Source organism: Chelon labrosus, assembly GCF_963514085.1.
Source record: "Chelon labrosus genome assembly, chromosome: 22".
Classification (NCBI taxonomy): Eukaryota; Metazoa; Chordata; class Actinopteri; order Mugiliformes; family Mugilidae; genus Chelon; species Chelon labrosus.
Window position 1 is genome coordinate 8,706,781 of NC_140355.1, and position 26,568 is coordinate 8,733,348.

General features: G+C 41.4%; 1 protein-coding gene across 1 annotated transcript in view; it reads right to left on the reverse strand.

Annotated features, from left to right (window-relative positions):
* tnksa (tankyrase, TRF1-interacting ankyrin-related ADP-ribose polymerase a) overlaps positions 1–26,568 on the reverse strand; it is an 86,448-nt gene that overhangs the window by 25,535 nt on the left and 34,345 nt on the right. Inside the window, exons 5-14 of the mRNA XM_084572479.1 lie at positions 25,769–25,805; positions 23,269–23,344; positions 7,553–7,647; positions 6,879–6,945; positions 6,506–6,692; positions 4,498–4,619; positions 4,311–4,402; positions 3,382–3,460; positions 2,320–2,491; positions 1,262–1,341 (exon numbers count right to left, since the gene is read on the reverse strand). Of these exons, the coding sequence (XP_084428605.1) occupies positions 1,262–1,341; positions 2,320–2,491; positions 3,382–3,460; positions 4,311–4,402; positions 4,498–4,619; positions 6,506–6,692; positions 6,879–6,945; positions 7,553–7,647; positions 23,269–23,344; positions 25,769–25,805 (1,007 nt within the window). The remainder of the gene's footprint in view (positions 1–1,261; positions 1,342–2,319; positions 2,492–3,381; positions 3,461–4,310; positions 4,403–4,497; positions 4,620–6,505; positions 6,693–6,878; positions 6,946–7,552; positions 7,648–23,268; positions 23,345–25,768; positions 25,806–26,568) is intronic.

The following is a 26,568-nucleotide window of genomic DNA, read 5'->3' on the forward strand; positions in this document are numbered from 1 at the left end:
TCTGCTTTTCCACTGCCATCCTTTGCCAACCTGTCAAAGCATTTTCAGACGCTTACAGCACCTCTTCATCAAGATAACCCCATTTACTGTGTGTCTGTGAGGGTGGAGACACCCCGGGTTTCACTCTAAACCAAATACTGAAGGTCCTAGGGCGGCACGGTGGGGCAGTGGTTGGCTATGTTGCCTTACAGCGAGAAGTTTGCCTCTTTTACCTGTGTCTGCTTGGGCTTTCTCTGCGTGCTTAACCTTCCTCCCACATTAAAAAAGGCATGCATGCGTGATTGAAAATTGTTGTGAGTGTGAACGGTTGTTTGTCTTTTTGTGTTAGCCCTGTGACAGACAGGCAACCTGCCTCTCGCCCAATGACAGGTGGGATACGCTCCAGCCACCCATGACCCTCTACAGGATATGCAAGAATAAATAATAGATAGATGGATCTGAAGGTCCTGACATTAGTTTTTTTTTTTTTTTAAACTGAAGTATATTACAGTGCATTGTGTGCAGCCGCAGAGGATGACTGCGGAAATGTTATCAAATGTAAAATGTGGCCTTTGACGAGAATAAAGGTTTGCAATTCTTTTTACCAAAATCAATGAGGGCAACAAACAAAGACATGAACAGAAAACATTCAGTTCGCAGCGGACGATATCCACCTGACATTTAACAAAAATCACTATGACCGGGACTCTGTGTGAGCAACAAGAACAGTCGCAAAGGTCAGGACATTTTCATTTAAAAATAAGAGTCTGACGTGAGTGGATATAAAAGTCTGCCAGTGTAAGATCATCGGAGACACTTTCAAGGTACCACTTATATCGCAAGTTTTTATCTGTGGTTCATCGCATTCTGTCGTGTACCATTGATTCAGTCATTTATAATCATAGCATTTATTGCCAAGTAAAACAATTACAGACTTAAGAAGAACACATTTATCTTCTTTTTCATATTAGAGCAGGACATATCGCATGCCAGCATTAAGAAGGCACATGCATTTTTCTGGAAATTACTTCCGAGCCTTAATGAGGCAATTAAAAAGATTCCTGCCCTTTCGGGGCAAACCATTTCCCCCAATCAGTGTCATTAGCCACAGCAAAGCAACTCAGGTCATGTTTGAAATTCATTTTTTCATGTCCATTTCCATATTTTTTAAGTCTGCCTGCATTAACTGTTAGGAGAAGAACTGGCTCTGCGTTTTCTGTCATGTAACCCTTTAACACCGACTCTAAAAATCCAATCTGTTGACAGAATTAAACTGAACTACCTTGACGGTGTCCAGGTCTCCGGCTTTAGCGGCTTCCAGAAGTCTGTAGTCCACATCCGAGTTTCTCACCGGCACGTTCTCTACAGAGCAGCAAACGCAGAATGAACAATGGAGAAACACAGCCTGCACAAGCTTTGGACAAACATTAGTTAAAAGCTATAAGTGAGGAGGAAGGTAAATTTATCCTCTATAAAGATTTAGACGCTATGTAAAGGGGACAAGTGACAGTAATTCACAGATGACTTTAAGGGGAGGCATACTGCATTAAAAAAAAAAGTTAAACGACCACATTATTTTAGATTTATGGGAGTGAAATCTTGTTGATTTGCACCTTGACGAAAACAGACAGAGATTAATGAATCCTCCACTTTTTCCAGCCGCTTTTTCTGCTGGCTCGTTGCAGATGAGTTGCAGGTTCTGCCACAGCTGCTATAATAAATGCAATGTTTTTTTTATTTATTTGTTCATATTTCTAGTTTGCAAATCAGCTCCTCGGTTATGTTATGTAATACTGTGTCAGGCACAGGGAGGCAGGACAGGACATAGATTTTATAAGGTGCCTCTGCAGCAATAAAGGTAACACTAATTACCTTATACCTTAGCTCCAGTATGACCTGTTAAATGTGTCAAAATATTCAGTTATTAAATTGATTTGCCTGAAACAACTGAACCTCAACAATGCGCCAGTGATAGCAGGGAAGAAGAAAACCGCGAGCAATGCAGGTTTCATGTTTTAAACATTTTTTGTGAATTAGTTAACAAAACCAATGCACGGGGCACCTTTAATGTTGAAACGCTGTACTGTGATGAGGAGCTTCTTCTACCTTTAAGCAGGTGAGTTTGCTCACTTCTCCCAATCCAATAAAATCTATTTGCCTATCTGCACCTTCAGTCTGAAAATATCAATATTGACCTTTAGAAACAATTCAAGTTAATCCCACTATTTGCAGCAGGAGCATAGCAACCAAAATACCCACCCACTCATCAGCACACACACACACACACACACACACACACACACACACACACACACACACACACACAAAGGCGTGGCATACCGTTGAGAATTTGCTGAACAGCTTCATTTCCCATTTGAGCAGCAGTGAAGCCCTGCAGTGACACCAGCGAGGCGTCGGCCCCGTATCCTAGCAACTGCCTGCAGGTCTGAAGGTGGCCTGCCAGAGCCGCGCGGTGCAACGCCGTCTGACCCAGCGTGTCCAGGGCGTTCACCTGCAAACACATTTGCATTATGATTAATGAAGGCACCTCCTCAGTCGTACTCGTCCCTTAAAGTGCGGCGCGTCATAAAAATAAATCTAATCCACTCACATTTAAGCGCACATAAACGTCGGATATTATCGGTTACTCTAGATGTAGAGCCCTGATCTTTTTTTTCATCCATATCTGATTCAGGCCAAAATATTTTTCCAACTTGCGGATTTCAAGTTTGAAGGTGAAGTTGCTATTTTTTAAAAATGATCCCCAACATTTCAAGAAAAATATCCACTACAAAGAAACACAATTCTGTTGATTCAAAAACGTGGCTAAACTTCTATTTAAACTTTCATTCTTACATTCTGGAGAAATGGTTAGGTACCGTAGCTGCTGCATTACACAAGTGTTATGACGATGTTCCTGTATCACGTCTGAAATATGGACAAAACTGTCACGATACATGTAATGTGTCAAGGTGAATAAGAAGCGGTTTCTGGAAAAAATAACCAGACCAATAACCATGTCCAAATCAATCATGTTGGGGGTCACTGTTTTTCCTGCGATGGCCTAAGTATTAAAGGGACTGCGAAGCGATGAATCTGGAATGAGTCACCGCTTTTACTGAAATAAGCTACTTTCTGTTAATGTCTGAATATCAAAGCTTCCACTAGGCTGAATATCAGCCTGTATAACTGTTGAATGGTAGGTTTTCAAAGTCATCCCTCCCTTTATATCAGACTGATTATACAGCATGTAAAGCTCGTTCCTACTCTTATCTGTCAATCAGGGGGAGAGAAGCCACTTTAAATCTACTATGATTGAGTCTTGTAAAAACAATAAATCACACACAAGAAAGTGGGAGTGAACGAGAAGTTGAAGATTAGAATTAAGATACTGTGATTTACCTTTGCTCCGTGTTTCTGCAGCACCTCCATAATATCATTATGAGCCCGTTCTGCTGCCACGTGGAGAGGAGTCATGAAACTACAGGGACGGAAGAGAGAGGATACGCTCAGGAGGATGTTTTAACGTGGAGCAAACAAGGACAGTCACGGAGAAACGCGAGACTGTTTTAGCAAATGGTTAATGTCACATCAAATGCGAGTATTGGGGTGAAAGCCACGTGTCTCCTCCGCATGAAATCAATTTTACTTTTACAGGTTATTATCAAATCATTGTTTTTCAGATGCTGCAGAGCGTGCTTTCGACTAAAGATAGAAGCAATTGGGTTCCCAGTGCTTTTACACAATCACATGTTTCTGACTTTTACTAAATGAAGCATGTATTCTGATTCTGAAGAGTGATGGATGATTGATGATTTCTATGACAGATTGGTTTAGTTTGCTAGCGAGTGCCACACTTAGAAGGAAGATAGAAAGAAGCATTGTTTTTCAGTAGCTGGTTTGAGCTGTCAATCCTGGTTCGAGCTGTCAATCCTGGTTCGCCCAGCCATCTCTATTTACGTTTCGGTGTAACGTGTTCAGTCACACAGCGCCATCGCAATAATGGCAGCGTAAAGAAGTGCTCAGTACATTAACGAGAGAAACTGCATCAACAAATGCTCAGCACTGTGGTCTCTGATCAACTCAGTAGCTTTTAGCTGCATCAGAGTTTGTTAATAATAGATGACAACTCAGAAGCCATGGAAACAGTCATAATCTGATAACTGATAAGTCATAAAGGTATTAATGTACAGGCTAGAGTTTACTTTATAGCATAAGACATTATGACTATACCTTCGGACAGAGATTAATGTTTGACCATTCTTCTAACATAATCAGCAGCTGGATATTTTGTGTTTAAGAGCGCTGCAGGCAGATTAAAGATTACTCACTCTTTATTCTTCTCATTGACGTTGGCACCTTTCCTCAGCAGCAGCTCCGTCACCTGTTTCCTTTTGGGGTGAGGCGATGCTACTGCACAATGCTACCACACACAAACACAAAGAGAGCTCAGCACCACGGTAGCGGTGTTGTGAACGTGCGCCAAAAAAAAAAAAAACAAACGCGTGTGGATCTCACCAGCGCCGTTTCATGCGTGTGAGGGTGTTTGAAGTTGATGATCTCCAGTGCCAGGGTCTTCTTAGCCTTGGCCATGTCAGCTTCCCGTGCAGCTTGAAGAAGTGAGTGGCCCTTAAATTCATCTGAACGCACACGAACAAAATGTCAACATTCAGGAAAAGATAAAAACAGACAGAAGTTTGTTGCAGAAGCATCTAAGCGGGCAGTGCTTCAACTGAGTTATGTGGGTTTTGCTAGATATTATTTCACTTGTTGTGGATCTGCTGCATATAAATGCTTCAGAAAGATTACTTCAAAGTTGTTTTTTTAACCAGAAAACTAATAAAATATGATCTGCGTGCTAGAGTTGGAGCAGAAACAAGTGATGATCTGCAGGGTATGAAAATTACAAACAACTGTTTTGCTTCAGAAGTATTTCAGGCTGCAAAAAAGCCGTCTGTTCAACTTTATCTACAGACAGCTACAGTGCACATGCATTTATTATGAGATATTTAGAGAAATAGTGAGGACTACTAAAAAAAACAACTTCAAGGATGGTCAAGGAAGACAAGAATCCAGACGGATTAGAAACAGAGCTGATAAATAGGAAACAGAAGTAGCCTGTGCAGTAATTTTTCATCACGCTAGTCACACACTCCCAAATTGTTGGCTTTGCATAAAATGAAGCAATGTTTACTTGAGCCCTCCTTCTGAAGATTAAAACCTGAATGTGGACATGAGTTGTGAGCACTTGCTCACTTTGTTGCAGGGGACTGAGGAGAACGATAACGCTCCCATATCTGCAGAGTAAATATGAAGCTGCAGCCAGGAGATGGCGAGCATAAAAAATGGTTAACACCGGGAAACAACTGTCCAAAGGCAAAAATAATAACAGCCCCTAGAGCTCACTTTATAACCTTGCTTCTTTAGTTTACACAAAAGCATCCAGAAAGTTGTGGATGTATGGGTGGTGATGCGAGCAGATTTGGTGTGACTGAGAACCAGTTACCTTGCTCTTTTTGTCTTAGTCAGCTGGAAAAACTAGACTAGACAGTATTCTGTATTCAAAGCAGTAGGAACAACTGTCCCGCAGTTGTACCGGCTGTTGATTCATGTAGCATGTGATTGTTGTTTTCATCTGAAGATAAAGCAACAAGTGCAGCAACAAGAGAGCTGACTCCCTAATTAACTTTCTAAGAGTTACAGAGGGCTTTCTGGCAGAAACAAAGACTTATCGGGTCGGCTTTGACTCTGAGGAGGCTGGTTCTGTTCTAACAAAATGGACTTAATCCCAGAATAGTCTCTGTTTAATTAAAGTAAGAGAACGTTTTGGAGATTGTGCACCTCCAAAATGCTCAATTAAGTTAAAACATGCTATGAGATATAAAGTTTTAGTGTATGCAGGACTAATGCTAATGTCTGAGTAGCTTCAAAGAACAGCACTGGCGGAGAGTATATGTCAGTATACTAGCACTTAAAGTAATGTTTGAATGCACATCCTGATCAAAACTGAATCACTGAATAAACAGAGCGCTGTGCTTTTATGTATGAACTACGAAAAAGGTTGGTGCATGTGTAATTCAAAGTCAAGTAGAAATATAATGATTGCAATGTCTGAATCAACTGCAGCCAGAACATATTAAAATAACAACAACAAAATGATTTGCTATTTTTTGTCAGTAAATTTAAACTCCAGTTACTGCTACAGCTTCTAACCACAATGGCTTCCTCTGTATTTTTTCTGTATCTGTGGTGTTTCGGCCAGTTAAGAACACAGGAAACAATAAATGAATATGAGCATCAGTGAAGACAGCTTCCAGCTTTCCAAGCAAGCGGATCGTCTGGCAATCAGATGTTCATAGTCGGCCTTTTTTCATCAGTAAAGGTCATGAATCAACTTCAAATCAACTGATCCAAACATAACACCCTTCCTAAAACACCCTATTCTTTAATTCCGTGGCCCGACACATTTAGCAGAGCTGCACACCGTGCCGCTGCTGTTTATGTAAATGAAGATCCACGCTCTCACATGTGAGTCTCTCCTTCAGCTCAGGAGTGGGTGCCATGTCCACAGAGCTCTTGCTGTGGCAGTTGAGCAGGGTCGGGTCGGCCCCGTGGCTCAGCAGCAGGGAGCAGACCTCCACTCTGTTTTTAGACGCCGCCTCGTGCAGCGGGGTGAACTGCCACAGATCCATGGCGTTCACACAAGCTCCGTGCTGGGAAAGAAAAGCAAGAGAAGGATTTGGAGATTAGATTATTGAACATTTATGTCACATAGTTCAAATGGAGTCGAGTTTCCAGCCGGTCAGGTGTATGTTTGCTGTGCACGTTTCTCGTAGTTCATGAAATCCCAAGGCTATCACATCAGGAAATACCAAACTGGCAAGTGTAAGTATACGTACCTTTAGCAGCAGCTCAGTAACTTCATAGTGTCCATAAGAGCAGGCATTGTGTAGAGGCACCAGACCACTGATGGGGGAGGGGGGGGGGACAAAATACAAAAGATTTTTTAAAAGATCACTTCTTACAAAATTTTAGACCAACATTCTTCTCTTCTCATATTGTATTTTTAAGTCTCTAATTCAATGAAGATGTTGCTAATGTTGCCTGCACTGTGCTCGCGGCTCTAATGATGTACTTAGCCAGAAAGCAGCAACATGTATGCTAACATGCCAGTGTTACGCACATATATTTACTATCTTAGTTTAGGTTATTAGCAACATCAAGCTAATTAGCAGTAAATGTAAAGAGTAGCTACGGCTAATGGAAATGTTATTAATTAATGCAAGTATTCAGTCATAAGCCACGCTGGAGCTATGATCTGATGAAAGCTTTATTACAATTCGTCCTGAGGGGAAAATGAAGGCGAGCGTGGAATTTTATGAGGTTGTTTAGATACCTCAAACACTGAAATGTCAATGTCATATTGGGACTAGAGAAAAAGTCGAGGGATTATGAAAGTTTGAGATTCGTAGTGTTATCGCCATGCATCGCTCTTTTTCCTCTTCAAAAGTCTGAATTTTGACACGCTATCCTAGGAGTAGCAAGGCAAAAACTCCCTTTTTGCTGTACTTACCCCTTGTCCTTGGCGTGGACATCTGCTCCGTTCTGTAGCAACAACTGAACTATCCTCACCCTGTTGTATCCTGCTGCCAGGTGGAGTGGGGTGGACTGGACAGAGGGACAGAAAGGAGCACAGCAGGACCAAGATAAGAGCAGGAAGAGTCGGACAGCGGGAGGAGGAAAAAAAAACAAAAAAAACAGAGACAAATACGAGGTAAATGTCGGCCCACATGTTCAATCAACAGTGTGACAGCCTGTTATCGCAATTTCATTATCATCACTCCTGAGTACAAAGAATGCGCTGAGGAAGTGGGCACTTTGTTTTCAGTGAGCAGCCAGATCTTACAGTGTTGCAGGTCAGACTTTGCAAGGAGAAATAGGCTGTTCCACCCTAAATCCATCCGCAGCAACAAAGTCTGACTGTAATTTCCTCCATAATGCCGGTGAAAGGCTGCAGTTCTGAATGCATTAAGAAGGAACCGTGATGAGGTGGCTTCAGCTCTTCATGCGGCCCTTCCTCTACATGCTTTCAGCAAAGGCAATTGTTCCCCAAAGCTGTAGTGACACCCAGCAGTGAGAATGTTCCAGTGATTGAGTCAAATTCAAACTTGTTGCAGGGGAAACCCTAATGGAAAACCTGCCTCTAAGTTATTATATAAAAAATATTTCACAGCGCTGGCTGTACTGCAGAGCAAATTTGAAATAGGACTGGGATTAAAGCTACTAGATGCAGCAGGAATAGATTTAAAAAACAATTACACTGAGCCGACGAGAAATGTGTTCATTTTGGAAACGAGTTAAATGCTTAATGTGTAACAAAGTTGCATGGTGTTTGGCCAGATGCTTTCTGTCAGGCGACTTAAACAACTGAAATTCCAGAAAGGCTGAGCCATCAGTAAAAAAAGTCTGCGTATCAAACACTAAAAAACAACAACATATCTTCACCTTGTCAACAGTTAACACATGGTGAAAGGTGCTGGAAGTGTTTTTATCCAGTTTGTATTTCTGTTGCAAAGTCTTTTTCTTTAATCAATTCACTTATTGTTGAAAAAAATCCTAAAACATTCTTTGTTTTTTCCTTTAACTGTTTCATTATTTCTACTTTCTGAGAAACTCTGTTCTGTAAAGTCATATCGGGACCGCAAATGGGTCTTATTACCGAAACACCCATGAGCCTCGGGCAGCACTGCTGCAGAGAATCACCCCATCTCGTGTGAATCAGTAAAACAGGTAACAGGTAATTCAAAATGCTTTGTTGACAAAATGTGATGATGTATCCGCTGAATTCTTGAAAAAAAAAAAAGAACACAGTAATTCTAAGTGAATGGGTTTGAACAGTAGATTGTGTTTTCAGTTCAGTGGTCTTTATGCCTTGACCAATTTTCTGAACTGGTGTCAGCGTGACAGAATTTTCAGCCTGGTCAGAGAGTGCATCCTGCCGAAATGCATCTTATTCCTTGAAGGTTGCATGCACACAAGCTTGTCTCCTCAAGAAACAGATACTTGGGGACAGAGTTGTGATTATGTGAATTGATGGTTGAGCAAGAGGAGTTTCATGCCAGCCCAAGCCATTTAATTGTTTCCCTAAATCAAACTTCGGGAAGCAGAGGTGTCCAAAACAAATACCCATACCACAATATATCACTCACAGCAACCGACAAAATAAGTTTGGAGTGGTACGCAGTTCATGAAAGTTTTAAAGCCTTTGGTTTAAATATGCAATTTTAACAGTCCTACTGGCCGTCTCAGCAGACGATGAAGTTATAATAAGCAGTATTTCATCAAGCGGAACTCAAAGAATAACAAGCCTATATGGAAATTGTACAGATGTAAGCTGATGGTTAGAAGAAAGAAAATGTCAAAATGCCAGTGAGGCAGTCTCATGTTTGAAAAGGGCTTCAACATTCCTCTAACACCTAATAAGGTATGCATGTGGTTGCCATATTTTATACATTACACTTCAGAAAGGTAGCACAAGGTCCCAAGAGGTGTTGGAATGGAGGAGAGGTACGTTCTTGCCTAATTGATTAGCTGCTTTTCTGAAGAAAAGTAGGCCCAAGGAACCCTAATGACAGTCGGCTCCCACAAAGTCAAACTCGTATGACTGTCTTCCACAGATCATTTTAAATTATACTCTAATTCCATGTATGATTAGCATAGTTAAAGCAAAAACTCAGCTTATAATTTAGAATAAGTGCTTTATAAGTCTAGTTTTCCACAACTGCTGTCCATACTACCTTCAGCATTGTTGGGATCGGGTGTGAACCTTTAAGAACGTGCACGTCTCCTCATAACCACACCATGCATATGGCCGTGTCATTCAAATGCAAGTGATGCTGCTGACAACCATTTTATGTTCTGAAAGAAGAATGACACTTTGTGACTGGGGGATGGCAGCAGGCTAATGATACCGCAGGAAAGTGAAGGGAAGGTGCTTTGGGAAGAAGAGTTGTGTTTGCAGGATTTGCTTGTTCAGGTGGTGTGATGTCTGCACAGTGGCACACTTGATCCCGCTTTTATGACAAAATATCACCATAATCCATCCAGCAAACCACCCGAACAGTGTGACAATCTGCGCTGCGCAAGCCAGCTGCAAACAAACAACTTACCAGCATTTTGTGGGATGTCAACTGCAAACAATGGCGCCAAAAACCACGTAATGAAAAAAACAACAAAAGAAAAAAAGATGGCAACATTCAGAAATGCTATAGTACAGCGGTATAACTCATTTTTTTGGTTAAAAATCCTACAGGCAGTCATTCAGAGGGCACCTACAGGGAGTTTATGCCTCTAGACCTAGACGCAGTAACCTATGTACGTAGCCAACACCAATGGGAGCCATTTATACTTGTGCGCTCGTCAGTCTGGCTCGCTCTGTAACAACGCCACCCAAACGCTAGTCAGCGCTGTGTCTTTTTTTACCAGTCAGGTTAACTTTTGTTTCCTGCTTCACCTTCCACTTGCTGCTTCACTTTCAACAATGGCGACTGAACCTTTCGACAAAATTTCGTCCGAATTCTGCGGAAATTTCGCCGAACATGAGTCATACAAATGTCTGTATCTCCAAACCTCCTCAGTTAACCTTACCGATTCTTTATTGATCCAAAACAATTCGAAAATTGCGGAGATGGAGGAGCAGACGGAAATACTAAAGCGGAAACACGCTACTACCAAGCGGACCAATCTTTTGTGCTCTGCGTCGTCACATAGTTACATTTCTGGGGAGGTGCACGTCAGTTACGGCGCAAGGGTCTGCAAAACTCCTGCCAAGGTGTCTGCGTTGTCGCCGTGGCCTCTGCGCTGACTTAACGCAGAAGCATAAACCGCCTATTTGAAAAACACTATTTCATAAGCTGGAATGCAAAACGATGTTTCTGGCTACGTCAAAAACTGTTGACAAAGGATTTCAGAGCTGAGGCTCTCTAACTTTCGGTCAGCATTTTTCACAAACCGAATAAATAAGCAAACAAAAAACGCTTATGTTCTCATCTCCTATCCATCTCCTTCTTATAGTGTTGACCAGAGGGCATCTTGAAAAATAGATCATCTTTGGTGATCTCTGCTGCTCACTCAATTCAGCTAAGAACCAGCGGCAGCAGCATCACAGCAGCACTGAGGCAGAGCTGGGTGGACAGATGGTACACTCTTATTTACAGGATGTGACAGCACCATTTGGAGGGAGCAGGACAGGCTACGCAGTTAGTCATCAACCTCATTTTAAATGCGGTGTCTTTCGGTGCGTGGGTCCTCGCCTGTGTACTTGTTACTGCAAGTGGTCGTGGATATAAATAAACTAGGGGGGAAAAACGCAAAAGCAGGTTCTCAGTACATCTTAAACTGTTTGCTACTAGTCATCAGTTAGGCCCAACACACACACACACACACACAAACAAACACAAAGACGCATGTACTGTTGCATCACCATAACGTTGTTGCCAGGATTGGACTGGGTAGTTTAAGCTCCGCCTCTTCAATCTGTCAAGGCTGTGTGAGGGAACATGTGTGTGTGTGTGTGTGTGCGAGAGAGAGAGAGAGAGAGAGAAAAAGCAGGCTCGCTGCCACACATCATCACTGCCTCTGTTGATCTCGATTGGATTTTCTACACAAAAGCTTATTTGGAGTAAGGTCATAAAAGAAATCCGTTCCAGTCGAAGCTGCTTGCCTCTAGCCAATACTGCTAATAATCAAACACATCATCCATTTCTCATCATTGAGTCCCCATCCTTCATCCTCTCTACTGCAGCCTGCTCTTTTTCTAGTCTGCGAAGCAGGGATGGGTTTTTGCTTCCCAGGCGTTACGGGGTACATTTAGACGGTAGAAGGGGGAAAACAATGAAGCATGTCTTCTTGAATGAGTGAATCTTCAGAAAGAGATAACAGGGTAGCGGCAGCGCTGCGAGCACAAATTAAGGCTTTTAAATGAGTCTGTGTTTACATAACCAGAAAAATTATAATGGTGCCAATCCAGCAAGCAAGATAAAGGTCAGATTAGGCAGTTGCCTGAAATGACTGTTGCTCAAGCATTGCGGCTTACGCAAGGCGAGCACGCATTTTAGCTGCACAGAGATGTGACACCGAGAGTCTCAGTCTGACATGGTTTGGAATTTGATTGCTTTGTACACTCATAATATTCAGGCTCATGACAAAGTCACTACATGTTGAAGTGTATGCTCATATATTGCTATTTCAATCTGACCCCACAATCACCACACTGATTGTGGGCTTGGTACATCGGGTGAACACAGAAGCTGCAGCCTCTTTGATGGTATTTTTAATTAATTTATTTATTTTTTTCAAACAGCAAGCCATGAAGGCATCCCTAACCTGTCCATACAACAAGAATTTTATGTTCTGCCCTGTTTTACTTGGGGTGGGAAATATACAAGAGGGCTACCTAGACGAGCAGAGACAGGAAAATCCACCAACGACTAACAGTGCTACAAAGTGATGGGGAATGAGCGAATCTCATTATATGTGGACAGGCTTCCTTAGAAATGAAAATGGAGAGTGACACACTACTAATTAAAAAGAACATTTATGTAATGCAAACCCTTTGTTGTCGTGCTGTTCTTTTTTGATTGACTATTCACTAGTTAAACCCAGTAATCAATCTGACTAGATGTAGATGTTGCCAAAGTTCTTCCATTCCTTCTCTAAATAAAGCCCTCTTAGTTTCTACAAATTATATTCCATGAAAGAAAAAAAAAAAAAGGTTCACAATAATTCAGTGCAATCAAGCCTTGGAGTGGCAGACGGATAGTGAACAATAACAATACAAAAACCCACTCTGTTGTTTTTTTAATCATCTAAAAGCTTTTCTGTGAGGTGGATGAGAGTGAGGAGTTGGAGGAGGGGAATAAGATGAAGGAGGAAAACACTGGAAGAAAATGAAGAAAGCAGGAAGCGAGAGGAGAGATGCAGAGTGAATGTTCAAGCCACGATGGAAAATACTCGCTTTTCTTTCCGAATTCCCTTGGTGGCATTTCCATTTATTTATTTTTTTAAATTGTTATCTTTTCCTCCACGCTTTCCCCAAAAGCCTATGTTATATAGCCTAGGTTTTAAACATATATATACTATATACTATATAAATTATGTTTATTGCTCATCTAATAGTAAAACAAAGACTGTGAAAAATAAACCACAAAAAGTGTTAATAACTAATTTTGATCACACCACACTTTTACCGTGTGTTATCTGCCGCTGTGTTCGCTCCTTCTTTGTTTCCATTTTTCCTTAACCCCTCTTACATCCGCCCCTCTCAGCCTTCCTCTTCTCTTTACAAGCCTGTCAAGCTGTTCCCATGACAACGGTGACTGCTAGCTGTCAGCAGTTGCCATGGCAATGGGACATGATCTATCTGGGAGGGTGAACGCTGCATTTGTACTATTTTGTTTGGTGTCGTTGTGCGTGTGCAGCTCTGATGTTATTCCTTAACTCTGCCCTGCGAGGTTCAGATCCGCTGGACTCGTCATATTATGCTGCAACAGCATTGTCCTAGCACGTTCACTTTTAGCTCAAAACGCAGAAAAAAAAAAAAAAAAAAGGAAAATATTGTACCAGTAGGCATAGTTCAACTCAAATCCAAGATTAAAATTGCTTCGTGAGATCAGCAGATCAGATTTGTGACCTGACCTACAGCATCTGCTTGTACAGCGATCTAGCCTGGTGTACACAGACTCAGCTCTTATCAGAATCTGATAACGTGCCATTTGGATTTCATTATGGGACGTGTTTCAACCGATACAGGGAAGAAATTACCTCGGCATGCAAGTGGATAATCCTACAACCAATCAGAGCCATTGTGTTGTGCAGAATTGCAGCTCCACTACACACTCAGATGACGTGTATGACTATGGCTCTGTCACTCTTCTGTCCATCACCCAATAAAATCTGGTTCAGGACCAACTGGAGCCAGGCAACACAAAACCTGCATTAATATCACTGGTGTGGAGAATCTTTACAATCAATCAGCAGGATGACAGAAATACAGGAAGAATCCTTAGAACTGACATTGCCACAGATGAATATAATAACGCTGCGCTCAGTAATGAATAAATAGAGCAAACGTCAGGTTTAAATCATCTGGTCCAGAGGGAATATCCTGGCTTCTTGGCCTCACACTACTACAAAGTCAAAAAGCCTCGCCCTACTGTATCAAAACCAAACTAAAACAGTCCACTGGCTTCTTTTTAAAGTTCTGAATCTCATAATTCAACCAAATATTGTCATTATCTTTGAAACCCGTATATATGAATGCTTTAAGTCTGGATGAAGTCCATATATAAAAACTAACTTTAAACTTCAAGTCGTTTTTCGACATTCCCTCATTAGTCTTGATTGATAGTCTGGATTTTATTACACTGAGTAAGTAACTCTGAACTAATGAGAAGTAAGATCATACATATAGATGAATGATGCAGCCAATCTGCCCATCATTAGTGTATTCAGGTTCTCCTCATACATTCACATAACAAGGCCTATTAATTGTTAAATGTAGAATAATTGTGAGATGTTGTTCGTGAAAAGGTTTCCAAAGAAGTTAATCAATACAATTTAAAATGAAAGCATCTCTTTATCTTGTGCATGAATGGACTTCTGCTGCCTTAGTACTCAGGTCAGGGCTGCACATCAGTAGGTGGATTCTCTAAAAAGATGAGCAGTGTCAGATGGCTGGATCAACAGACATATTAGCAAATTTCACACACGCACACGCGCATGCTCACACATGCGCATGCACACACACTATAAGCTACCGACAGCTCAGCCCAGCCAGCATCCTGGAAGATAAATAACCCACAGCTATGCTTCTCATCTCATGCTCTCCATGCACACTCGCACAGTCAAGTGCACGCAGACACACACACACACACACACACACACACAGATATCGCAGCCATCACCTGCCTATCTGCTCCTGCCTCCCAGCTAGAAACACTGACTTTTCCCGAGGAGCTCCATGGTAAGTTTAAAGCTCAGCAGTTCAAAAAGTATCTTCACAGAAACACTGCTAAAAACAACAGAAAGTGTCCTTCTTACTTCCAATCACAGATGCAGAGGCTGGTTTGACTTTCTAGGCAGACGATTGAGTGCCATTTACTACAAACTTGGGATCCTAATGATACTTGTTAACTGGTTCACTGCCATTGAAAATATAAAAAGAACAGTTTAATTACATGCTGTTGAAGGTGTTTACTGAGAACAGTGTTTGCATAAGCTGTGAACTGAGCTTGTCGCTGCCGTCCAAGTTGATGAAAAAGGTGGTTGTCCGTTTTAGCTAGAAATCTGTAGATCATGCTAATGCTAAACTGCCATTAGAACGCTAACAGATATGAGGATTACTTCATATAAAACCATATATAAAATATAAAACACTGCAGTGTCAGTGGTTAAACACTATTTTATCAGGTTGTGGGAAAGCTTCAACTTCTCATTCTTTTTAGTAATCAAATAGTGATTGTTAACATGGCTGCCAGTCGGTTAAGGACATTTGTGTAGCTACTAGAAAAATAAGGCAAGCTATAAAATTTCTACCATAAACTATAAAAAAAAAAAAAAAAAAAGGTAGAATAGAAAGTAAAAATAAACTTAGCTTCTTTGTATTTTGCGTTTTAAGTATTTTTTGGTGTGTATTTAGTGTGAAGCACTTTGAAACCCATAATTATACATTAATAAAGTTGTACTACCACTTCTTACTCTCTCTAGAAAATAATGGTAATATTAGACATCACCAGAAAAGGAAACTTCCTTAAATATCCACACATGGTATGGTTAGTTTTAACTGTGAATGTTGTACTCCATTCCTTGACAATTGATTCTTCTGGGTAAACTCCCTGTGCAACAGTGAACTGAATTTGTGAATATACATCTTACTCCGACAACAACAGCCACAGGCTTCCGAGAAAATGAGAGGTTAAATTTGTCACTGACAAAAGTTTATTAAAACATTTCCTTGTCCTATTTGTCATTTGCACAGCGGATATTTTTATTTTGTTTCTGAGGACCAGAAATGCAATTTCTCTCTCAGGCAGTGCATCAGGCTAAACCAACTCCGCTGTGAAAAATCTTGTGTCAAGTAGAACTCACAGTCATTCCTACGACCTTGTGCTCGTTCGCCTGGATTTGTAAACACGAGCAGAATTCCGCCAAGACAAAAACCATGACAGCCTTGACTCTGATTTGCAGACTCAACTGGATCCCAGAGGAAACCAACAAGTAAGAGTTTTAGCAAAAGAGGACAGTTTCCAGTCAAGCTGGCATATTGATCCATACAGACGTCCACACTGGAATCTAAGACCCTCATTGAACGGTGCGGCAAAATCTCAGAAAACAGCAATTCTACAGTTAGATTTCACAAATAACATTTCATATTAAAGAAGTCAAAAATAAAGTCAAATATACACACATTTGCCAGTTCATTAGGTACACTAGAGAAAAAACAGTCCTCCTTCATGACTGTTGCAATATTCAGTTTATGCTGAAACTGGCTTAAATTAAACACGTGAAACACACGTGTTTCTGTTATTTAGCCTAGCCCACTGACTAAAATTGGGTTGTCAAAATAACAGAAACACAAGTGTGTCCGGAGCAGTACATTTAATAATCCTACAAACCACAGCCTCCAGAATGAATTCACAGTAGAATCAACAGCTCTCTGAGTAATTTGAAACAAAAGCTGAATATCATAATTTTCATGAAGTTAAAAGTTAGTGCAAAACTGTTATAGCATAAAGCTATACCTATAGTGTACCTAATGAACTGGCAGGTGAGTGAATGAATACATAAATTACATCATGAAAAAAAGAGCCCAAGAACACCAAAAAGTTAATGAAACAAGCAAAACTGTTTGCCTTTTTCTATAAGTGGCATTTACAGACCAACCTCCAGTCCATTTATATTATCAGCAACCAAGCAGCAAATGATGTTCCTCTACGTTACACGTTTTTTAATCTTCTATAAGCTGCATATTGCTGTAGCATCAATTTGTGAACTCCACTATAGTCTATAGAAGCAGTAGCTGAAGAACTTAGACAAAGAAAGCTAACTTATGTTATGAAGAAGGATTAAGTTTAACAGTGATGACACAATGAAGTCATTTTAACCAAAAGTAGGTTAGAGGTCAACGGTTATTATTTTACATACAGCGTTCAGAAGACTACACTGGATCGGCCTCAAATGGCAGAACATGTAAAACGCAAACACCATTTCAAGACCAGCTTCTTTCTTAAAAGTATATCCAATATTCTATTTGGGAAAAGTTCCCTTCTTTTTGAAATGCACATTTTTCATCAAATAGGGAGGATAAACACAGTCAGTGGGGTGCTCTCAGCAGGACAAGCTCTCATAATTAACATTTAAACAAGGCTTCAATGAAACTCTTTTCTCCTCTCTTTTCTCTCGCTCAGTGAATCTACAGCTGGGTTTTGCTCCTCCACTTTCTGCTTCTTTGATGTTTACGCCAGCAAAAGACACAAGCTGGTGAGGATTCACGCTGGTAAGATAAAGATCCAAAATTCATAGTATTTCTAAACACGCACTAATAAATGCACGCTCGCATTCGCAACACACGGAGCTCGATGGGATCCAAAACTTGAAATGCAGTTCCTGAAGCCCGAACTGAAAACTGCACCAATACACCTGGCAGCAAGCATAGCTGAGCAGTCATGTGCGTGTTATTTTATGTTATGTGCCCTGACACAATTTATACTTTAGCTCTTTACCAAAACATCCAAGTTTCAGTAACATAATGGTCTTAATGTGCAGACTCGCAGCTTTAAAGGTTTTCACATCCACATTGGAGGAAAGATTTGGAAATTACAGCTTCTTAATATGTTTTTCAAGGGGCCAAATGTAATTAGGCAAAAAAAATCTTTTTCACGTACAGGTGTGGGGATTATTCTTCATTAATTACTTTATCATTTCTTCAGAAATTAAGCAGGTAATAGATCTAGAGCATTGCATTTGCATTTGGAAACTGCTGCTGCTGCTGAGCCTTCAATGCCAACTTTAGACTGCAAAAACAAAACATAACTCATCAGAGAGACAGCAGGAACATTACAACTGGCCAAATCAAAAGTTTGGTACACTCTGAGGAAGAACGCACCAGTGAGCTCTGCATCATAAAAAGGCAGATGAACGCAGGATTCTCTCCGAGGTAAAGATAATCAACATCTAGTCAAGGGAGGAAGACTCTCCAGGAGGTAGGCATATCATTATACAGGACTGCTACAGAGAAAAAGACTTTGTAGTAGAGTAAATGCACTAAACAATTCAAAAACTTCAAGAATAAAAAGGACAGGTCAAACTCATGAGGAATGAAGTGCAGGGATATGCTGTGTGCTCAGCAAGCTGAAGTGAAGATGACTGAAAAGCCCTTTCACAGTCCAAGAGTCTGCCCATATTTATTAGATCAATATAACTGGAATGTGTTTTTCTCCACAGCTAAAATAACAATGAGGAAAACTGAACATTTAAACAGTAGAGAAATCATAAAAGACAAATCTCGGCTTGTTTCCAGCGGGTAGTTTGAAAACACATACCTGTAAGAGCTGTGTGACTGTGTGAGTTTGTGGATGGGAGTAAGCGGTAGGTTTCAATAGAGGCGGCTTAATAACACTCTCCACTTAGCTGTGTTAATAATATCCCACTCTGATGGGTCCTCAATCATCTGAGTGTCAGCGGGCACACACAAACACACGCAGGCGGCTACACTAGAAAGGAGTGCGATAAGGACAAGTAGAATAAGAGCTGTGGAGGGAAAGCAGTGTCCGAAAAAGGGCGCGATACACTACAGGGCCAAATATGGATACCTAAACACAGCCGGCAGCTGATTTGAATCAATCAATATCAGGATTAACTGTCTCACTCAGTAACAATAATTATTATTTTTTGAATACACACAAATCCATCTTCAAATTAAACAGAAAGTCATGGATTTGGAGCTCGTTACGTATGCAGCTTCCCGCTGTTTCCTTGAACGCGTGTTCAGGATATCCCGAGACATGAATGTATTTCAGATTTAATAAAACACTGTTGTGTATCATGTATACCAAAGCGCACTCGCACGACTGATGCAGGCCATCCTCTGCACCCAGGACTGCCTCTCTTTATGACACTGGGCTGACTCTCCCTGTCCCAACTGTCCCTCGGGAGTCAAATCTGTTAAAGCTGGTAACTAGGGGAAGCAAGCCAACTGCAGCTGTGTGCGTGGGGGTGTGCATGTCAACAAAAATAAAGATTTCAAGCACATGCTAACTGACAGCAATTAGCCGTAGTTTGTTAGTTAAATAAACTTACGGTTGGAGCCTTAAGAGTAGGCGGACTGCCTGCGCGGAGCAATATGCTGACATTAGTAAAAGTGGGTCAGTTAAAAAGTCGTCATGTTAATCAATTGATCACCCAGCCTGCATACATGAGGGCATATAGTCTGTCTCTCTCTCTTCCTCTTGTTTGCTCTCACTCGCGGAGCCTTTTAATTCTCCATGAGCCGTCTGCAATCAACATTTAAGCTCAGATCTGTGTGTGTGTGTGTGTTTGTGGAAGTGTGTGTGTGTGTGTGGCTGTGGAGGGAGAGACAGAGAGCCAGTGCCACTTCTAATTAAAGTGAAATGGAGAACAAGAAGAAGAAGACGGCGACGACGAGGGGGAGACTGAAAGAGGAGGAAGTGGCTCTTGTTTAAATTTTAAGAGAGAGGCATCGTTATTATCAATCATTAGGATTCTTCCACGCTCGGCTCCGTCTGTGAAGTGTCCTCGTAGAAATTTGTCAGGAGGTGTGTTTGTGTGTGCATCGTCTAAGTGATGCTCAGTGTGCCTTTGTTATTTGTGGAGACAGGTATCGACATCTAATTTACTGAGTTATTACAAAAATGTGTGCTGTTTACAAGATGCATTTTTTACACATGTGTATGTTATTGTGTGTAGCTATGTAATACGCATGTACATTTACCTATTTTAAGCAGAATTTCACTCAATAATTCCTGTTTGCTGTATCCCATCGGATTAAACTGCGTTGGTGTGAAAATATATTCCATCAAACCATGCATGACAGCTTTGTGTCTGAGCAATTAAAGAGCACTGCAAATACAGACTGTGCAGGAGAGGTCATTTGGCCGTCTGTCTGAGCACAATTATTACATTCCAGATGTGGTTGCATTCATCCACTTATGGTCCATTACATTTCAGCATTTCTGAATGATCTCTTGTGTTCGTCCCTGGCATCTCTACAGAATTTCAAATTACACGGTTTTCCCCTCGGGGTATCACGTCCCCGGCAGGCCACCTGCACGGATAATAACCAGAGGATGTTCTCTCACAATTATGGATACTGCGGTGGTATGATGAATATAAGCTGCAGCTGAGCATCATCAACAACATAGAAGTACCCATAATTAGAGGCAAGAGCCTCCTGAAGGCTGTTATAGCATTTATGTGACAGTTACCAGGAGTATAGGGTAAAAGGCTCCCTTTGGCTACATGGCTGTCCCGGCAGTTGTCATAGCAACCGATAAAATACAGCCAGCTCTGCTTTGCTGAGTAAATTACAGCGATCTCTATGTCTGTGAAGATTCTTGGTCATCCAGGTTATGGTGTCTAAGTAGAAAACTATGTAAACCAGACTTTACTTACCAGACTTTAGTTACTTGAAGACATTTTGCCTTTCATCCAAAAAGCTTCTGCACTTCTAACTGACTGAAAGGGTTAGGGCATATATCAAAAAGGTATTCAAGCTCTAGTGTGGCTGAGAGTCAAGGTGCTATTTCACATCTTCAAGAAAATCTAGCAAGTAGGTTTCCTTCTTTTTTTCGGACTTAGACATGTCGCCTGTTTGTCGGGGACCAGCTTGATCCCTTAGTTAAAATTAAGCCATAGCTTTAACAACAAACACAAAGGCTACAAGTCACTCTGATTGGATACCACTGCTTCGGCTTTCTCGGTTTAAGTTTTAATTTTCAGTTTTGCTATGTTGAAAGCTGCCCTACGCTGAGAAGAACAACAGTTTAGAGTAAAATCCAAGTGACATCAACAAGCACTCAACCGGGACCTCGATACTGTTTGGGCAATTGCAGAGCAGAGCTTCACTCGCGCTCTGCTCGAAGGGGAAAACAGGGTCACTAACAGTCTTTATTTCTGTTAGATTGCGGAGTAATGTGGAGGACTGCGGGGACTACTTAAACTAAGGCTACACAAATACAAAACTAGAGAGCACTCCGTTTTTCCTTCCAGTTATTTTTCCGAGGGACTAATCAGTCATATGCCAGGCGTGCTGTTGTAACAGCAGAACTCAACTTGAGGCTAAAGACTCCCTGTGGACAAGTGCAGGGATGCTATAGTCACAAAATAATTTCTATTAAGTTAACAAGATATAATACAGCACTTCTCTCTGCAGGCCAGTGTATATATTGTGTTGTACCTGGCATTTCATTTAGCAAGCTTGACATTTTTACTAGCCCTAAAGTCTCCCTCTACTCTCTGCAATCTAATGAGACTCGAATTAACTTGCTGCCGTGACTTGAGCTGACAAACGCTAATCTAACGTAGCTATTATTCGAGTAGGTCCAACACTAGTCCATAATTACGATTAGGATACACACACACTAACATAGAAGAGACAAACACAAGAGACCCAGAGAAGCTGTAAATTGTTCTCATTCCAGTTCACTAAACTGTTATCAATATGGTGAACCATGTGGAGGATGTCAGTGGAAATAAACACACTTGAGTGGCTCTTAATTAGCAAGGCTTTCCTTGGCTCTCCTATTGATATATTAGATCTGTTCCAAGATGCCCAGCCATTCAAATCAAAGCTAATTTAATAAATCTCATTTAATTTCTACAAAATGTATTTAAAGGGATGGATGCGTAGATCCACAAACCGAATAGAGTCTTTTGTGGCCAGTGTGCATTCAGACTTTTTAAGAACCAGTCGGGATTTAGCAGCAATTTAATCATAAAGGAAGTTCAGGGGCAGTTTGCTCATTTTGCATGTTTACTGTCAATGCAGAAGCAGACTGGCTGAGTTTTAAAACTGTAAATCACTTAATTGACCAATTAACAACAAGACAAATGTTCTCTGCAGTAAACTCACCAATTAGTAGTGAAAACAGTCAGAGCAGTGGGCAGCCATTAAAGGTGCCCAGGGAGCCGTTTTTGGGGTTAAGGGCCTTGACTGACCGTTGACTTTTGAGTGTTAAAGAACGGAGACGGACGCGCAAAATCAACATTAAAGAACCGCCTGCAAGAAGGCAATCTGTGCCGTCACTTCGTATCTCCTGTGTCTGGGCCGAAGAATTGCACTTGAACACACTGCAGACATTATAGCTGACACACACGTTCTGTGCCTGCATGAGCAGAATAAACTAAAAGAGCTACTATTAGCTGGGGGGCTAGGAAGAGCTATAAACTGTTGTACAGAGCTAACCACCCCTGAATCATAGCGATCAGTTGGTTTACATTTTGTTAATTCTAAACGATCATGACATGAAAATATTTGTGTATTTAAATGCTTAAATTAGATAGACGTGTAAAATGAGAATAGCCTTCTGTGGCCACTTGTTCACATTAGTCAATTCTGAATTTCTACTCGTGTACAGGTTCTTTAAAGCTGATCATTTAATAAGAGCGATGACGATATCTCTCACTTGTAACAGGGGTCCAACTAGTGCCGTAACAGTGAGGAATATATCGAAAAAACTATGGTCAAGCACACTAACAAATGGTCTGACACAGGAAAACAGCTGACATTCACAAACAATTACCAAACACACCAGTATCTTAACAACTACTGTCTGCTTCTCTCACTATTCAAAGTTAATTATTGGAATAACTGGAGCAATACACACATTCAAATTATACCTGACTAGAAAAAAGCGTGTACCATTTTTTCTTTCTGCTTTCAGGGACTGTGAAAGAGCTGTCCCTGAGTATGACAGTGTTGCTATTGTTCAGCACAAGTACTAATTTATTCACTGAAAGTTTATGTCTCTATCTATTCATTATAATAAGTGACAGCCAAGAAAGGACGCTGCCTGATGGTGAGAGCTAGGATTATTTGATACAGCCAAACGACCACAGCTGCCAGTAGCAGCCTTTTGTATTGGTCAAGGTAAAAAAAAAAAAAAATAATAAAAATAGGTTTAACTCTAATGGCTTTCTTGAGATGCAGTCAGAACGAAAATGCCAATGAGCTATATGTGTGCATGTTTTTGTGGGTACACGCTTCACTCTTACCTTGCGTCCGTCGCTTGCGTGGCAGTTGACGTTGAGCGGCGTAAGCAAGGCCATTAGCTTTTCCTCGTTTCCACTCCTGCAAATGTACACACACGCATTAGATAGAAAAAATAACACACACACACACACACCACCACAGAGGATTAGCACTGTTTCTCAGCAGGAGAGAGAGAGGGGAAGACAAAATGAGGAAAATGAGATAAGAAGCTTGAGACTGAAAACAAAAGCCTGAGAAATGTCCTCTGCAGAAACCGACTGACGTAAAGAGATATGCGGAGGATGGATTGAAGGTGAATGTGCTTTTCTGTAAACCTGACTGCAATGAGAAAAATCTGTTAGAGAAGATCCTTTGGTTTAGAGAGTTAAAGATTAACTTTGTCTGTGTTGTTGTTCTGTGTTTCCTGGTTCTTAGGCTCATTGCCCTGGCATTGGATGGACACCAGGAAGTGTTGCCAAGGCAGCGGCCAATCCGAGCAGCATCGCCATGACAGCCGTAAAGGAGGAAAGCTGTCAGGTGGTTAAATAAGGATTATTGTCTTATTCTTATATGTTCCTCTCCCTCTCTTCGTTTGACTTTTGTTTCCTGCCTGGGCCTCCCCTTCCTTCTATTTGTTTTGATATCTTTCACCCTCTATTAAAAAAAAAAAGACATTTACAACCTCTCATTCTCCCACTTTTCTAAACTCACGCTTGTCACCATTTTTCTCAACAAACCAATTAGCTCCCACCGCTATGCCCAACTACGCGTTTCCCCTTCTCCTTCATTTTGATGCCAACACCATCTTTGGGATTGAACATTTAAGTCCTGATAGCCTTGTAGGCACGTTAAGCTTCAGTGGGGAAATGTTCTTTTACCCCTACCGGTAGGGGGAATCTTATTGCCTTTCAGCTGATTGTGATTTGGATTCACTCTCCCTGCTCTAATCTGAGTGGGTTGCATCAATAAGAGACCATCATAGCACCACATTTACCAGCACAACAGCCAGATAGGTGGAGAGAGCAAACCAGAGAAACATGGTAGCAAATCAACTGTAATGTTGATTCATGTCGGTCGGATAAAATCAGATAATCTGATCATTTTTTAATTAACAAATGTACAGGTTAGGCAATTACATAAGGAAATGTAGTCTGACGTCTGATGGAATCAATAATCAGGAAGCTTCACTTAATAAATGAGACAGCCTTAAAGAGACAGAGTCACCTTGCTGGGTAGACGTGCACATGTAGATGATGCATGTTTACCGTTTTCCCACTGTTTCCTGTGAATCAATGTATATGAATAATCCGGTATATTAACAATAACCATTTTCCAGTCAATGCATTCCTCTCAGGCTATGTGATGCATAACTCTTTGCTGTACCTTTCATTATTCTATGCAACAATGCACCAAGTGGCCCTTATAAAGAAAAAGGAAAAAATAAAGCAGAGAAACATTAATATCCAATGAGCGATGTGTGGGAGTTATTATTGACTGAGCACAATACTAAAAATATAGAATAAAAAAAAAAAAAAATAATTCCTCAGAAAAACGATGTGTGATAAGCCAGCCAGTGGCTCAGCTGTGAGAAAGGCACACTGGGTTCACAGTTCACAGTTAAACAGCCTACTGACCCTTAATACACTGGGGTACTGCTAGGCTAGGCCAGCTGCTTCCTTATGTGCTTGTGTTTGTGTGGCTGGAAGAGAGAGGGGAGGAGGGGAGGACTGTTGAGGCATCGAGCTCTCAGCCACCCACACACAATCCCTAACGAAAGCTATTCCACTTCCACATGCAAGAGACGGAAACGCACACACACACGCGCAAACACAAACACAAACACAAACACACTGCCCACATGCACTGCCTGCAACCATAACATGCCTCCAAAAAAGCACAAGTGTCACTGGCCCATGAGTACTGACTGAGCTCTCTGGATCTGAAACACCTGCCTAGTGTGGGAGCGGAGTGTGTTTAGGTATGTGTGCATTTAAGGAAAGAGGTAAACAGTTTGACAAACAGATAAAGAGGAGCAAAGATTACCAATAGCGGGATTAAAGTGAAATTGAAGAGAGAAGAAAGGAAGAGGGGAAGCGGGAGAGGAGAAGGCATTTACATGGTAAGGAAATAAAGACAAATAATAGGAATGGAAACAAGAGGAGGCAAGGGAAAAGAGAGGAAAAGGAAGCAAGAGAATTGAGAAGGAAGAGAGAGCAAAAATACAGTAAAAGAGAAGGGATGCTAAAAAAATAAATATATATATATATATAGGGGAGAGCAACCATAACAGAAAGAAAATGAAGTAAAACAAGAGTAGATGAGGCAAGGAGATACACGAAGAGAAGAAACAAGAGCAAAGCAGAAGGAAACAAGAGGAAAGCTGGGAAGAAAGTAAGCAAGGAAACAAGGAAAAGAACAGATGAACGAGAAAACATGAAGGGACGCAACAAAGTAACGAGGCAAGAAGACAGCAGATGCGAAAAGCGAAAAGAAAACAAAGAGCATGCAGAGCGTGGTACTCACCTTGCCGCCTCCAGCAGCTCATCCTTCTTGTATTCACCTAGATGGTTACAGAAGATCACAGAGTCAGAGAACTGGCTGCTAACACACATCAGCCAGACACAGGCGCACATGATCAACCAGAGAAAACAAGCATGCAAAGATCCACACACTGTCTATTGGGGGAAGACACCATGTTTCTTTCTATCACCCCCCCCCCCCCCCCCCCCTCTCTTTCTCTGCCATTCCCACTCAGTGCGCACCCCTCTGGCTCCGGTTGCCGTGACGATGCGTTGCCGGCAGCGACCACAGCACGTTCATTGTTTGGGCGACGAGCGGCGGACTGACGCGCGCTCTGCCTCTATCCGTCCGTGTGTCCGTCCATCCCTCTCTCCTTTGCCGCGTTTGTCTCCGGTGTCTCGACCACGGCTCATGTTGCAAACCATCGCTGCTCAGTCTCCATCATCTCTGTCCCCGTCTCTCTCTCTCTCTCCCTCTCTCTCTCTCTCTATGGTCTTTCTCTATATCCGTCTCCCTGCTTTTTTTTTTTTTTTTTTTTTCCTGTGGGCTCAGGAGGCGCAGTTACCATTAAAAAAAACAAAACATGAAATAAACAAACCCCTCCCCCTGCCTCCCTCACCCTCTCTCTCTCTCTCTCTCTCTCTCTCTCCCTCGTTTACCCCTGCCTCCCTGCTACTCCAGTCGCCAAACATACACCTTCCAATATGTGCATTTTATTCCTGGATAACAGACACTGAAGGGGGAAACATAAATGAAATGAAAATCTGTTATACTGCTTTATTCATTCCTGTTTGGCATTAAAG